The sequence below is a fragment of the Adiantum capillus-veneris genome, chromosome 4 (assembly GCF_014529385.1).
Source record: "Adiantum capillus-veneris isolate H3 chromosome 4, ASM1452938v2, whole genome shotgun sequence".
NCBI classification, from domain to species: domain Eukaryota; kingdom Viridiplantae; phylum Streptophyta; class Polypodiopsida; order Polypodiales; family Pteridaceae; genus Adiantum; species Adiantum capillus-veneris.
Window position 1 is genome coordinate 17,868,190 of NC_140934.1, and position 16,685 is coordinate 17,884,874.

Sequence of the window (16,685 nt, forward strand, 5' to 3'; positions counted from 1 at the left end):
ATTCTTCTTAGTAAGGTTTTTAATCTTAGTTTAAAAACCCTTGAGTTATAAACCCTTAAGTCCTAATTCCTTTTAATTTTCTATTCAAACAAGACCTTAAGAAAACAACGAATCTCATGGAAGTTTAAGGTTTTGTCTCTACGTAAGTTTCAAGTTATCCCCGACCTCGATGAATCCCATTTTGGTCCCTTTTCATCATTTGCAATACATGGGGCATCTCCATGGAAGCGATGGGAGTTTTATGTTCAAGCAACACGGTCACAACATCCGTGAAGCTATCCCCTTACTCCCCCCTTCGAATTTGCAAAACAAACTTGGAAGCACACAAACTTGAAATGAACAATGCATATGATTTCTATAATAAGTTTTTGCTTTGGTGTGTTCTATGTGTGATACACACAAAACATTTGACATGCACCAACTTACAACCTTGGGCAACTAATCAAAAATTCCTTTGAGTGCTTATGCAAAAGTAAAACCCTTCTAAGCATGGTAGTGTAAAATGGCAAAGTTCCTAAGAGTGGACTTGCTAGTGTATCATAAAATATGCATGTAATAGTGTATGAATGATTAATAAATTATTGTTTAGAAAGGGATTTAGGCGTACCTTTAATACCATGGAGAGGATTAATCAAGTGTCTTAAAGAGGCTTAAGGTTTCGAAACCTTACTGTGTAGATAGTAGGGTCTTCTCCTTGCTTTGGACGAGTAACGGCAAGCGTATTGACGTGCCCGGATCTTTTCCGCTTCCCTTTGCTTGAAAACCTTCAATTTGGTTATGGGAATAGAAAGAGATTAAGAAAAATTCAAGCTATGGAAAGCTTGTAGGTTAAGAGAGAGAAGGTGAAGAGAATAATTGGTAATTTGGATTATGGTTATGGCTTCTCTTGAGGAGAGAAGTGTGTGTAGGTGTATATGAAGAAGGATTAGCATTGGATTTTCATGGCTCACTATCAAGCTTGCACTTATCAAAATGTGTAGAGAAATGAAGTGAAGTGAAGCGTAGCGAAATGTAGCGAATGAAGAGAAGAAGTGTTTAATGAGTAGGGAAGGCCTCCTTTTAAGATTAATTTGATAAGGCCTTTAACTTATCGTGTTACTTTACATATTTTGATAGGCTTTCTTCCTTCTCAAAGCTTCTCCGACAAGCTACTTATGCAAGAAGCTAATTTCCTACAAGTGGCTTATGCATGAAGCTACTTTTCCTACAAGTGGCTTCTTCAACAAGCTACTTTCAACTAGTGGATTTTTTTTCAACAAGTTACTTTTTCACCTTACCCTATTCTTTCTTTGTTTTCTTATGCACATTTATATTTTCTTGAGATAAAACTAATATCCCATGCATTGATTATATCCACGTTCCCACGGTGATAACCGAAAGTGTCTCATGGATAACTTTGCGTTGATTATACCCATGTTCTCATGGTTGAAACCGAAAGCAACTCGTGGGTAGCTAGGGTGCTTCACTCGATCGTATTCGGAAAGTCGACGGCTTAGATACTTTAGCAAGTGTAAGGCTAAGAGGAGGACCTTACAAACTCCCCAACAAAAAGAAAGAGCTGTCCTCAGCTCGATATAAATAAGGAAGCTGGGAAATCTTCATTCGCACGTTACACTTTCAACTTCTGGGTAACGCTAATTTACCCTTCCTTGGCTGGATAGCTTATATAAGGTGCACTATATTTTCATTTCTTCCAGTATTAGTCCTTTTGTCTTTCACTTTTCTTTCCATCCCTTGTCAAAATTCCTCAGGTTTGTCTTTTTACTCATTATCTTACGTTATGGATCGGTGACAAGAGCTATTTTTATCTGTAGCCATTCCTCATCTACAACAAACAAGTGAATCCATGAGGAGAGATTTTGTGGAGCGATATGGGCGCCTACTATTTCCTCACTTGGGAACTTCAGTAGCTCAAACCAAATGGTGGACATGTCAAAGTGTAACAAGGGTGACCCTTTGGGGTTGGGATCACTTTCATAATAATGTCCGTTTGGCTATGGTTATTGAAGCTATGGGTTTGGGTCCTCGGTATTACTGCGTGATAAGCTCAATGCATCGAGGTCTTTTTGCTTGCTCAATTCCTTCCTCATCAAAAGATATATCTTTACCCTCACTTTGGTTTACCACTTAGAGGGCCCTTTAACTTCACACCTCGTACTAGAGAGATTAGTGCAATAATTTCACAGCGAATCTTTCCTATTGATGAGAGGCCTAATATGTGCCCTGCTTGTGATAGTTGCTTTTGTGATCATGCAATGGATGGGCTTATTGGCCTCTAGAAAATGTATCTTTGTTGTATCATATTCATCATGTTCTAAGATCTTGGTGCTTGTCTTAAATCTTTCTTTCTCTGATTTTTCTTGATGGATATTATGAAATTGGTTCTGAGTTCTTATATCTTGTATTTGATAGAAGTCCTTGAGAGAATTTCAAACTTAGCTAAATCTATTTATTGATTTTGTAATTCCATACACAGATCCAAGTCACAAGATGTAAAGCAAAACGCTAATCTTGTATTATTTAGCAGAAGATCAGTTACAAAAGTTCAGTAAGAGAGAACTTGGATTTTGTAGTTACATGGGCTAACATGGTTTAGTTTGAGTACAAAAAAGAGGAGAATCCTGATCAAAAAGATGAGGAAACTGAGAAGTAAGGTGTTCCCAATCTTCCCAAGAGGCATCTTCAATGGGGTAGCCCTTTCACTGGACTAAAGCCTCCCGAATTGTTCGATGTCGTAGCTTCCGCTCCTTCATGTCTAAAATTTGTTATGGCTCCATCTGGAATTCTTCCTGTGTGATAAGAATAGTATCTTCGTCATTTAGGATGTGAAGGGGATCTGCAACATATCTTTTTAGCAAGTTGACATGAAAAACATTGTGCACATGCAAGTGAGGGGGTAAAGCGAGTTCGTAAGATTGGTCCCCTATCCTTCTCAAAATATCAAAGGATCCACAATATCTATATGCTAACTTCTTGTATTTTCCCAATTTGAGTGAACTTGTTTTTGGCTTAACCCTAAGGAAAACTCTATCTCCTGCCTTAAAAATCCGGGGGGATCTATGTAAATCAGCATAACTCTTTTGCCTGTCACTTGCTCTCTTAAGGTTCTCCCTTATTATTTTGATTTGACGATCCATTTCTTCAAGTGTATTCTTTGCCGCAGGTACTGGGAGACTTGGGTCGGCCATTCTGAGTGGCATGATAAAATCTTGTCCATAAAGAGATTTGAATGGTGACATTCCTAGGCTTCTATGGCAGGAGGAATTATAAGCAAATTCCACTAAGGGTAAAAACTTGATCCAAAGATGAGGTTGCTGACTGTAGTATGATCTCAACATATCTTCTATGACTTGATTAACTCTTTCAGTTTGTCCATCTGTCTCTGGATGATAGGCTGAACTTAGGTTTAATTGAGTGCCTAAGGATTGGAACATGGCCTTCCAAAACTTAGAGGTAAACTTGGCATCACAATCACTGATTATCCTAGCAGGTATTCCATGTAATCTGACAATTTCTTTTACAAAAATTTGAGTTATATCTGCCTGCAGAGGCAGTGGTTTTGACTGGGACAAGGTGAGCTACTTTGGTGAGTTTATCCACCACCACAAAATTGAATCAAAATTTCCAACAATCTTGGGTAACCCTGTTACAAAATCCATATTGATGCACTCCCACTTCATTGTAGGTATATCCAATGGTTGTAGCTTTCCAGGAATCTTAACTCTTTTAGCCTTCACCTTTTGGCATACCAAACACTTCTTAACATACTCTAAGGTATCCTTTTTCAATAGAATTTTTTTTTAAGAGAGGCAAACATTTTGTGATAACCTGGGTGAGCTGCAAGGGGAGTTTCATGAGCTTCCTTTAGAATTTACATCCTTAAGCGTGTAGGTATGCACAATCGATTCCTGAAGAATAAGAGTCCATCTTGAATAGAGTAGCCTTCCAGATATCTTTTTTGAACCTGAGCTTGGATTTCTTGGATCAACGGACCAAATTGCTCATCAGTATGGAGGGCGTTTTGAACTTCTTCGGGTAGAGTTGAATGGACTAGTGTAATGGCAAGGGCCACTACTTGTCGGCTTAGAGCATCGGCAACTTGATTTTCCTTGCCTGGTCTAAATTTGATCTCAAAAGTGAACTCTTGTAGGAATTCAACCCATCGCCTTTGTCGCATATTGAGATCTGGCTAGGTGAAAATCCACTTGAGACTTTTGTGGTCAGTAACAAGTTCAAACATCTGACCTAGAAGATAGTGTCTCCACTTTTTGAGCGCATGAACCACAGCCAGTAGCTCGAGGTCATGGGTGGGATAATTCTTCTCATGAACTCTGAGCTGTCGTGATTCATAAGCTATGGGATGGCCTTCTTGCTGTAGGATTCCACCTATACCTTGTATGCAAGCATCCACTATCACCTCAAAGGTTTTTTGACAATCTGGAAGTTTGAGAACAGGTTCACTGGCCAAAATCTCCTTTAGTTTGTTGAAGGCTTTATCCCTCTTGTCTGACCAGATAAAGGGTTCCTCCTTCTTAGTGAGTTCAGTGAGAGGGTCTGCGATCAGGGCATAGGTTTTAATACTCTACACCATCATGTGATGCCAAGAAATCCCCGTACTTCTGAAACAATCTTGGGAATGGGCCACTGAACTACAGCTTCCACCTTAGCTGGGTCGGAAGAAAGACCATCCTTTGAAACTATGTATCCCAAATAGGCAACCTTCTCTACAAAGAAAGAGCATTTGCTACGCTTGGCGTAGAGTTGGGCTTTTCTGAGAATCTCCAAGACATGGTGTACATGCCGTTCATGATCTTCTCTAGTCTTTGAATATATAAGGATGTCATCAAAGAAGACTAAAACAAAATCATCTAACTCTGTCATGAAGAGGTCGGTCATGAGACGGTTAAAGGTGGCAGGGGCATTAGCTAGGCCAAAAGGCCTGACAGTGAACTCATAATGCCCAAACCTTGTGTTAAAAGCTGTTTTTGGAATATCCTCCCTTTTTATCCCAACTTGGTAATAGCCTGACCTGAGATCAATCTTGGTGAAAAATTTGGAACCACCGAGTCAATCAAGCATCTCATCTATGCGAGGCAAGGGATACTTGTTCTTGACAATGCACTGATTTAGGCCTCGAAAATCTATGCAAAGTATGAACGTTCCATCTTTCTTCTTTTGGAAGAGTACAGGAGCACCCCAGGGAGAGACACTGGATTTGATGAAACCTTGTTCCAAAAGCTGAGTCAACTGATTCTTCAGGTCTATGGATTCGGAAGATGACATCTTGTAGGGAGTCATTGCTATTGGTTGGGCACTAGGAATGAGCTCGATCTCGTGTACTAATTCCCTAGGTGGTGGAAGAGTTGTCAATTCCTCTGGGAAAATATCTTGAGATTCATTTATCCATTCAGGCTTTGATTCTTCTGATTTGGTCTCTGGTTTATTGAGTCTTATAACAAAAATTAACAATCCTTTCTTAACCCCTTAACCAAACAACTGGCTTTGACCACTTTCAGGGGAGCTTTCCCTGTTCTGCCTTGCACTAAGACTTGTTCACCCTTTGAGTTGAAAAAGAGATGCTTCCTTCGTTGCAATGGATGTTGCCTTTTTTTTTTTTTGCTCAGCCAATTCATCCCTAGGGTTCCTTGAAATCGGCCCATCTTTAGGATTCTTTCATTTATACAAGACTAGTTAAATTCTTTTTTAAAATAAAAATAAAAATAAAAATTATAAGGTAGACCTTTCAAAAAGGTAAACTCTTTATTATTTTTCTCTCTTTCAAAACCTTTTTTTTTCTATTATGTCAAAAACTTTATACATCTCGGGGAAATAATTACTGATATAGGCTAGCACTTCTTTAGTAATTTCTAGACATCAAGTTCTTCCATTTGCTTTTGGACAATTTTGAGTACTTCCTCTTCTTGAGAGGTCCACATCATCTACAATTTGAGAAGTTATTTTCCATTACCTCACCCTTTTCTACAAGAGTCAGTTAAAACCTTTATCTATCCAAGGATTGAAACTACGCTCTGATACCACTTGTGAGGGCCATGCCCAGGGACCACCGACTGTACCATCTCCACATGGATACACCATGATCTCCAACATCCCTCCCGCTTGAGACCGACACCAAGACAAGACTCCTCCTGCTCTTCGATGCCAACTCAAGGGGGTGATAACATTCAATTTCTCTCATATGGATCCCTTAGCCCCGAAGAACCTTGCTTACCGATCACTCTTACCAATCGAAGTCATCAGTCTAACGTGGAACTCAACCTTCCAGGGTCAACTGGTGGGAGTTCTCTAATTCACCCTTGGTTCAAGGTCATTGACTCTTTTTTCTCGGTTAGGATCGAGCACAGCCGTCAATGCGTTCCCCTAAGGTAAGTGTATTATAATCTACACGAATCCCTCGATCCCAAGTTGTTCCCCGCTCCGTAGATCGGAATCCCTTTTTCCCCCACTTTGGACTTAATTGCTAAGACAACATAAAATTCAATTCAACTTTCCGGCCAACAATTAACCCTCCGGAATCCGCCCACCCACCGAACCGTTTGATAAATGCACCTTCACAAGGTAGTACTATGATACTAGAAAACAGTATTCCAATCATGGCAAACCAAGAATACATTTCAAGCCTTTGAAAGCAACATGCAAACTGTTACATACCCTTTGCAATGTGCATTTATCAGGTCGTTCCCACCTTTTCCTTTACATAAGATTTTTACTTCCTTTTTCCTTTAATATTAGTAGGATTATCTAGTTATCTTTCAAGCAATCACATATACTTCTCCAGGCATATCCCGATCTTCGTCCCAGGACTCAGGTATCCTGTCTCCTCCGCCACATGAGAAGGCGGCGCCTTTACACAGATTCCAATTCTTATTTTTATTTATCTTGTGTGGGAAAGGCTTCAAAAAATAATCTACTTTAGGTTCCTTTTAAATCAATAATCCCGAGAAGAAGAGCAAAGGTCCGGCTGATGAGGACAATTGCGGAATAGTCCATTTAGGTTCCTAGCCTTTCCAAGGTTCCTTTTTCCCAAACAATTTGAAGAGTTCCTTAATAAGTCACATCTTCCTTCCTTATCATGATCCCTCCATGGATCCTTTTTCCTTCCTCCTTTTCCTGTCGGCATCAGGCCTACCCGAACTAGGCCGATTTCCAGATGCATCCGTGGGTCACATCCACCCGACCGGGACACACTCCCATTCAATCCCATTTCTAAGGCAATGAATAAACCCTGAGCTCAAACATAGACCAACGGTTATCAGCCCTAGCCGAAAAGGACCATCCCCCGTTGTATCCCACAGGTAAACACCTGCGCCGGCCTTTTTCCAAACAATGAAGACAAGTTCACACTTCAATCGCTATGTTATGATAGGGCTATCCACGTCATTCTTCTTGGTAAAGTTTTTAATCCTAGTTTAAATTTTTAGATTAAGCTCCTTGAGTTATAAACCCTTAATTCCTAATTCCTTTTAATTTTCTATTCAAACAAGACCTTAAGAAAACAACGAATCTCATGGAAGTTTAAGGTTTTGTCTCTACGTAAGTTTCAAGTTATCCCCGACTTCGATGAATCCCATTTTGGTCCCTTTTCATCATTTGCAATCCATGGGGCATCTCCATGGAAGCGATGGGAGTTTTATGTTCAAGCAACACGGTCACGACATCCGTGAAGCTATCCCCGAGCCCTTCGAATTTGCAAAACAAACTTGGAAGCACACAAACTTGAAATGAACAATGCATATGCTTTCTATAATGAGTTTTTGCTTTGGTGTGTTCTATGCGTGATACACACAAAACATTCGAGATGCACCAACTTACAACCTTGGGCAACTAATCAAAACTTCCTTTCAGTGCTTATGCAAAAGTAAAACCCTTCTATGTATGGTAGTGTAAAATGGCAAAGTTCCTAAGAGTGGACTTGCTAGTGTATCATAAAATATGCATGTAATAGTGTATGAATGATTAACAAATTATTCATTAGAAAGGGATTTAAGCGTACCTTTAGTACCGTGGAGAGGATTAATCAAGTGGCTTAAAGAGGCTTAAGGTTTCGAAACCTCACTGTGTAGATAGTAGGGTCTTCTCCTTGCTTTGGACGAGTAACGGCAAGCGTATTGACGTGGCCGGATCTTTTCCGCTTCCCTTTTCTTGAAAACCTTCAATTTGGTTATGGGAATAGAAAGAGATTAAGAAAATTCAAGCTATGGAAAGCTTGTAGGTTAAGAGAGAGAAGGTGAAGAGAATAATTGGTAATTTGGATTATGGTTATGGCTTCTCTTGAGGAGAGAAGTGTGTGTAGGTGTGTATGAAGAAGGATTAGCATTGGATTTTCATGGCTCACTATCAAGCTTGCATTTATCAAAATGTGTAAAGAAATGAAGTGAAGTGAAGCTATCAAAATGTGTAAAGAAATGAAGTGAAGTGAAGCGTAGCGAAATGAAGAGAAGAAGTGTTTAATGAGTAGAGAAGGCATCCTTTTAAGCTTAATTTGATAAGGCCTTTAACTTATCCTGATAAGTTAGTTTATATATTTTGATAGGCTTTCTTCCTTTTCAAAGCTTCTCCGACAAGCTACTTATGCAAGAAGCTAATTTCCTACAAGTGGCTTATGCATGAAGCTACTTTTCCTACAAATGGCTTCTTCAACAAGCTACTTTCAACTAGTGGATTTTTTTTCAACAAGTTACTTTTTCACCTTACCCTATTCTTTCTTTGTTTTCTTTTGCACATTTATATTTTTTTGAGATAAAACTAATATCCCATGCATTGGTTATATCCACATTCCCACGGTGATAACCGAAAGTGTCTCATGGATAACTTTGCGTTGATTATACCCATGTTCCCATGGTTGAAACCGAAAGCATCTCGTGGGTAGCTAGGGTGCTTTACTCGATCATATTAGGAAAGTCAACGGCTTAGATACTTCAGCAAGTGTAAGGCTAAGAGGAGGACCTTACAAGACGAAGCCAACCTAGTGCCAAAGGAAGAGAGCGTGAATTACCTCATTTATCAAAGACCCAAAAAACTATAACAAATATGGAGACAATGTCACAAGCAAAAGGGAAGACGATTTTGGAGATAGAAGACATGCCATGCCGCCTTGAGTAGATCTCGCTAATGCCATGAGGGTATTTTTTTACAAGAAGGCAATGAAAGTTCCAACAAGCCAAGGAGATATGGGAATCTATGAGTATACGAATGGTAGGTAGTGATTGTATATTCACGTACTCACGTGGTTTTTTTTGTGATCACAATGTTAATCAACAAAACTCTCAATTCACAACTCTTCACATTCATAGAAAATGACCATGTGACCTGAAGGCTACTAGACGGTCGGGTCATTTTTTCCCATCGAGCAATAGCCCCGGCCCTCTAGGTATAGCCCTAGCCCTCTAAGGCCTCCGAGATACAGTCTTGGCCCTTCCAGAAACATGAAGGGTCCTTCGAGCAGGATCAAGGACCCTTTGGGCAACATTATTACACCGACAAAAGTGATATGTATGCAAAAAAAAAGAGCAAAATAGCATGAAATTGGTGTAATGATGAGAAGTTCTCCATTCCAAAAATAGAAATGATCCCCAAGCACGTGCACCACCTAAACCCTCCACGAGAATGCTTCCTACCTAAACGTGTTTCCAGGCGGATAGTCACCTAGGGGAGGTAATTAGTCATAAAATACAAGTACGCTAGTGTAGTGATGAGGAGCACTCCATTCCAACAATGAGAAATGAGTCCCAAGCACTTACACCACCTAAGCCCTCCACCAGAATGGTTCCTACCCAGACCTGCTTCCATGTAAATAAACACCCAAGGGAGGTAACTATACGTGGACGTTTTTATTAGAATAAAAAGACGCAAAAAATTTACATGATAAAGCTCAAGGATAATATCTCTAGTGAGGACTCTAGAGAGTGTGCCAAAGAAGTGTCTCAGAGGATGGGCCATTGTTTGTATAGGTCCCTCCAAACTTGACATCTCTTTGAAGATTTGGAGGCAATTTCTTCCATCGGTCTTTTAAAGGGCCCATCAGGGCCTGCCGGGCAAATCAAATATCCCGCCTAGTAAACAGGAACTCTCAATTTCAACAAGTTAAAGTAAATTTAATGTTATTAACACTCTCATGATGTGTTAATAACACGAGTTATTACCGCCTCACACTTCACGTAAAGACGTGAATGAAATCCCTGATGGTAGGGCCAAATCATACCTCAAATTTCTAACACCCTATGCATTAGAGCTAAGCACCAAAAAGTTTCTATACTTGTACACTTACGACTCAAGCAAAGAGAGTCACATAATGTATGTTGACAAGTATGGATGCAAATATGAGCCTATCCTTCCTAGGGATGTAGAAATATTGATAACTCCAGAAGTGTTGGCGCATGCTTTTGAAGAGAGGCAAAGGCCCATAAAAACCCCTAGCAAGTCTACAAATCCCTTCACAGATGATTACGAGGCCATGTCACATACAAATAGACAACTTTTGCAAAACCCTCAAGACCAACAAGCAACACCAACGTTATTACAAGCATGGATCCAACAGTATGCAATATTAGAACAGAACGCAAATAGAGGTGGTTATCAAGCCATGTCAGGGCTAGGAGCACCACCAATAAAGATCTCATAGAGGAGGACTAGAAGACCCTATGCTAGGTTTGTATATCACCATAGGACCTGACCATCCCAGGTCTAGAAATGGGTAAACTAGAAGTATTCCAGGAGCAAAGATCCCAGGGATCATGTGGCATCCATTGTGTGCATAATCAGAGATAAGGAAGTCCTAGATTTTCCAACACAATTTGCAGGATTTGGACTGGCTCTCAAAGAAGACGCTGCCACCTGGTTCGATTCTATGGAACATAGCAATTTTGAGTCGATCGCGGAGGTGTTTGACGAGTTTATTGAGGAATTCTCTCAAAGAGAGATAGCTCATTACACCGACTCACAAATGCATAAATACAAGCAGAAAGAAGGTGAATCTGTATGAAAAGCATCCTTAAGGCTGAAAAGATATGTGAAGTTCTATCCAATAGAAGAACTACCAACCCAATCAAGGTTAATGCTCATTTTTATTCAAAGACTGAGGAACACGGCTCTCCAGAAAGTTCTACACATGAAAAAGAGCACTACAGTGAACAAGTTAACAAAAGAAGCTCTATATATGGTACATAATTGTGATGTCTACAAGGAAGGAGATTACAAGGATTTAGATTATGATTCCTTGTCACAACATAGTGGTTCCAAGTCTGCCAAGTTAGTACAAAAATCTGAGTCTCCGTTAAATCAAGAACATGTCATCGAACAAGAGAATTAATCCATTTTCTAAGCCACAAGTTAAGTAGCATAAGTGGTGTGCAATAGGGCAAAAATAGACAAATCACATGATTGAAGAGTGCTATTACAACAAGGGGTACGTAAAAGAACGCTAGTATGCCCAGGAAGCACAAGTTTCACCAATGCCAAGATACACAACGAGAATTCTTTCTGGACCAGTGGGAGTTGAAATACCACAACCAGTCTTAGGACAACAACCTCCACTACCAAGAACAAGACCTGTAGGAGTCAGATATGCACCAAATGTAGAAGATCCAGAGGAGTAGGTAAAAGAACACTAGTATGCGCAACAAGCACAAGTTTCACCAATGCCAAGATACACAACGAGAATTCTTTCTGGACCAGTGGGAGTTGAAATACTACAACCAGTCTTAGGACAACAACCTCCACTACCAAGAACAAGACCTGTAGGAGTCAGATATGCACCAATTGTAGAAGATCCAGAGGAGTAGGCACTTGTGCCAAATCCCTGCATATTATGGAGAGCCTAGTGGATATATGACCAACACTAGATATTATCCACATGAAAAATCAAAAGTGCCAGAACATGGAGCATGATCGGATCTATTGGACCACTGATTGTTGCACATGCTTCAGGAGAAGGGAGGTACAGTTTGGATGAATGTACATTGCTATTCATTTCTAATGGAGGATTAGCGAGATCAAGACCTGCTTATCATTAAAGAGATGTTCAAGGAGCACCTTAACAACCTAAAGGACCATGTTATAAGTGGGGTGGTGACCACTTGATGAAAGGTTGTCCTCATATGGAGATCATAAGAGTGAATGCATATTGTCCTGATTGTGGAGTCACTCATTTGATTTTTGATTGCCCAAAGAACCCTAACAAAGGACCAAAAGTAACAATGAATATAATAGAGGCAATACCCTCGAGTAGTGGATCAGGAAACAAAAATGGGATACCAATCCAGGTAATCACAAGAGCACAAGCTTAGAAAATGGAAAACGAACCCATCATGGAAGAACTAAAAACAGATACACCTAGCCTTGAACGTAAGAGTTAGCAAAACACATGGAAGCTAGAAAGGCTAGAATGAAAGCTAGGAAGAAACGTGAACAGACTTCCTTAGCTAAAGAGCTAAAACAAACAAAAGAAAAAGTGAGGAAACTTGAAGAAGAAACAAACAAAGAGAAGAAAATCCCAAAGGTAGTACCAAAGCCGGGCACGCTTGAAAAACCTGAGAGTGCTAGTTCATAAGGATTGGTTTTGGTAGAGAAGGTTAACGAACCATTAGACGCCCTCCTCAAAGTCTATGATGCATGACTCAAAACCAACCAAACTCAAGAACAAAGGTGGTCGACATATCCATATGCGGAACTAGAGAAGAAAAGGCTTGAAATGTGCCAAAGATGTGATAATTGTCCGATAAGTCCACCAAACCAGGAACAAATAGAGCCAAATTCTAGTCAAAAGCACAAACCAAAACGCGGAACATCAAGGATCAAAGATAGTGTCGAATACCAAGTATTAGTCTTCTAATGGAGTCCACCCGAACATACCATAGGAGTGTAGACAAATAGAGGGTCTTGACAAACTATGGAAACACGCCAGAGAGGCCAAAAAAGCTAATGAGCTAAGCAAACATATAAACCAGATCAGTGATGGGTAAGGAGTGTTTTTTCCACCAATAGAGGAATTTGAGGTTGGATCTCAAATAAATCTAGTCTAGAAATGCATTTTATCATAAAGAAACCATAATGATAATTTTGGGTTGTACGGGAGCTGACAATACCAAAACACATGCCTTGTCATGCATCTTCCCACACATGTTTACCAACATCATCATCATCCATGTAGCTTCTCTCATGCTACAACAATTTTGTTTTTAAGAGATTTATATTTGTGCTGCTCTAGGTCTTCCTTAACCCATATCTGCTCTTACAAGTTTCCATACAGTACTCCTAGCTAGGTGCAACTTTGCATAGTTTATTGCAAAGTCTCATGACACGTGCCTAAATACTATGCAAAATGACTTTCCTAACAAAGGATTTAGCAAAATCTATGAATGATCAATCAAATTATATACTTAATAAAATTGAGTTGCATGCTACTTTAGCTTGTTTAAATTAGTGTGGTTAACCTACCCACTCAACTCCAATAGTTCTAGTTTCTCACAATTTGTTACAATCGCAACAATAGACTGGTCTATTATGCCCATTCCAAATGTCAAGGATAACATTTGTATTGACTTGCTACAAAATATTTACACAATGTTTAAGATAGATAACCAGATGCCAATAAAAACCCATGATGGAAAGACTTGACAACCCTACCCTTGAAAGGCCACACCTAAAAATACTGTGAACTACCCTATATTGTAGCCATGGAGAAGCGATATGCAGAGGAGACAAACCCCTCGTTGTACATCCAAGGTTTTTCATAATAGCTGCCAGAAAGTCTGAATTTTCAACCTTATCTTGTGACAACTTTCTCAAATGTTCATGAGAAAGGAAGTCCTGCAAGTATAGCTCTAAAAGCTTGGGACAATTTAAAAATTGCGAGCACAACCAACAAACATTGAATGATTCTAGGAAGCTTCAAAATAATGATTTTTCAAACGAATATTACCCTAAACCTACCATGTACTTCAGTCGATAACACTCGATCAGCGCAAGGCTTGACCTGTAGAGCTCCAATTCTGCCACTACATGGTCACATCCTTCCACTTTGACAGATATTAATGTCTTGCATTGACGAATAAGACCAGTCAATACCTTACTGGAAGCCCATATGACAACCAATTAGATTGATGCCCCCGCTTACATGTAGTTGCAAGGTCGGATGACTAGCAGTTGCAAGGTCGAATGACTAGCAATTGCAAGGTCGGATGAGCAGAATGGTCTGATCCTCCTCTGAATCATGAATTTTCACATTGCAGAGGTTGCTCAGGGTTTACACACGTAGTTGGTTCTCTGCAAAGTAATTGCAATATCTTTATAATCGAGGGAAAATTACCAAAATACCCCTCAAATGTCAAAAATTTTCCAAATACCCCCAATATTTTGTCTTGAATTTCCAAAATACCCTTCAAATTTTCCAAAATTCCAAAAATAAAACTGATTGTCTATCAATACAAGATGCTAAAACTAGAATTTGAGCTGGTTATGTAGGCTTTGGATATAGATTACTTCATTAATTTTAGACATGATTGCCTTTCTTGTGAGATGATTTGTGACAGATTACCTACTAAGCACTCAAAAACAAATCTCAGTTGTCAAAAATGTATAAAAATTAGAAAATCTTGAACAATCAAACCAAAAAAGATATTTTGGGAATTTTTGAAATTTGAGCGGTATTTTGGGGATTTCCACATATTAGAGGGGTAATTAGGGGTAATTTTCCCTAATACCTACCTTATCTTCTCCTCATCCCCACCCTATATAATGGCCAAGGCAACACCTAAATTACAAACTCATCACACACCCCCACTGTAGAACCTGCTACCCAAGCTCCATCTATGCCTTCATCGATTGCAGACACTCTAGTCGGACCTCTTCACCATGTCATTCGATCGACGTGCCCAACTCCTACATTACCTACTGCCCGTACTCTTTGGCTATGCATCGTCCCTACCAGTGTTCGGGAAAAATGTGTCTCAGCTTAATATCGTGCCGTTTTCAATTTTGAAAATGCCCGTTCAAGGCAAGGGGAAAAGGAGAAATTCCGCCCCTAAATAAAGAAAAATAGTGTAAAAAACCTAGAAAATAACGTGATTTTCTAAAATTTCCTCCTGACAAAATCAAGGAAAGGAATTTTGATGTTTGGAAAAATGATTTTTCTCGAACGCTGGTCCCAACCTATGACACCATCCAGCTGCTCGGGTCTCCTTGCCAAAAAATGAGAGAAGTTGCGAGTTTACTTCTCTCACTCCTCTTTCTTTTTTAAATCTTATGGATGATTTTAAACAAAAGTATGACATAACCTCTCTCTCTCTCTCTCTCTCTCTCTCTCTCTCTCTCTCTCTAGAGCACGATTGTCACAAAAGAATAAAGATTACCTCCCAAAAAAAGACAATTATGTCTAAAAATAATGAAGCAATTCACCTCCTAATCTTTATTCTTTTTTGATAATCGTGAACAATCCAGCTAAAATAGATACAAGGGTATTTTGGGAATTTTCGAAATTTGAGGGGTACTTTGGGAATTTCCACAAATTAGAGGGGTATTTTGGTAATTTTCCCTATATTCAAATAGTCCAAGGCTTTGACAGGGAGCCTTTACCCCGGATAAGTACATAAAGAACCCATAACAGGAACATACATAAGTGAGAGCCAGGCGAGTACCACCACTGGCCACCTCCTCACACAAGGAAGATAGTGCCCAACCGAGCAACAATAGGAAGTGAATATATCCCATAAAAAAGACTGACTTACTTGATGATGCAGCAGCCAACGAGGCAGATCAACAAATACCAACTCGTAAATAAGATTTAGGGGAGCCCACCCCTTAGAAACTTGCCACAGTGGAAGTTGTCTCCTGTCGTCTCCATTGCCACAGAACGGCCCTGTGTCGGAGGCCCAACATGACCAATAGTCACCCATAAACAGCGCATCCAAACCAAACCACCCAGACATGGCAAGCCAAGTGGCCTCCTGCAACACCACCCCAGCCATTAGCCAACAACCGTACCCAAAGACTCTCATCCCAACAAAGAGAAGGGGGGCTCCCGCTAAGACCAAACCGTAAAAATTCGCCTTTAGCTGAACCGGAGCCAACAACCGGGTGCCCCTTCCCTCGAGCAACCCCTGCCATAACCCTAAACCCCCCGGTCTTTGCCCTGCAGCCCTAGCGTTTCCTAGACGAACCACCTACGGGGGGCCCAAACCAGCGTGCAAATGTTGAGGCATGAAGCAATGTTCTACGATCAGGAGCTTCTTAAATCAGGCGGTAGATTTCTATAAGTGGTCATGCATGGCCATAATTCACTTTCACTCATAAGTTCACATAGCCAAGTTCAACTTGAAAATGGCTTACAAAGTGCAATATGATGCGGTTAGCTTCAGACTAGAAAACAATATGCAATCCCCAAGATGTGCACTTACCACGGTAGGTGCAACATGATAATTTCCTTTAAAAAATTCACATATATTCACCATCCTAAAAAAAGCAATCAAAAGGTATTCTTAATGGCTTCAAAAAAATTAAAAGGTATGTTTAATTCAAAGATTCCCCTCAAAAACAAGAAAAAAGATGTGGCAATATATAGCACGTAATGAAAGACAATGACGAAGCACATAGATTTACAACAATATTACCTAAGAAGAACGAATACAATTGTGTGTGTGTGTGTGTGTGTGTGTGAGAGAGAGAGAGAGAAA

General features: G+C 39.9%; 1 protein-coding gene across 1 annotated transcript; it reads right to left on the reverse strand.

Annotated features, from left to right (window-relative positions):
• Window positions 1-15,398: 15,398 nt before the first annotated feature.
• Window positions 15,399-16,212, reverse strand: LOC147458797 (uncharacterized). Its single transcript, XM_086509696.1, has 2 exons — window positions 16,049-16,212; window positions 15,399-15,959 (listed from the first exon to the last, which is right to left on the reverse strand). Exons 1-2 carry the CDS (start codon window positions 16,117-16,119, stop codon window positions 15,797-15,799), a joined length of 234 nt encoding a protein of 77 aa, XP_086365822.1. The 5' UTR covers window positions 16,120-16,212; the 3' UTR covers window positions 15,399-15,796.
• Between the last annotated feature and the right edge of the window lie 473 nt (window positions 16,213-16,685).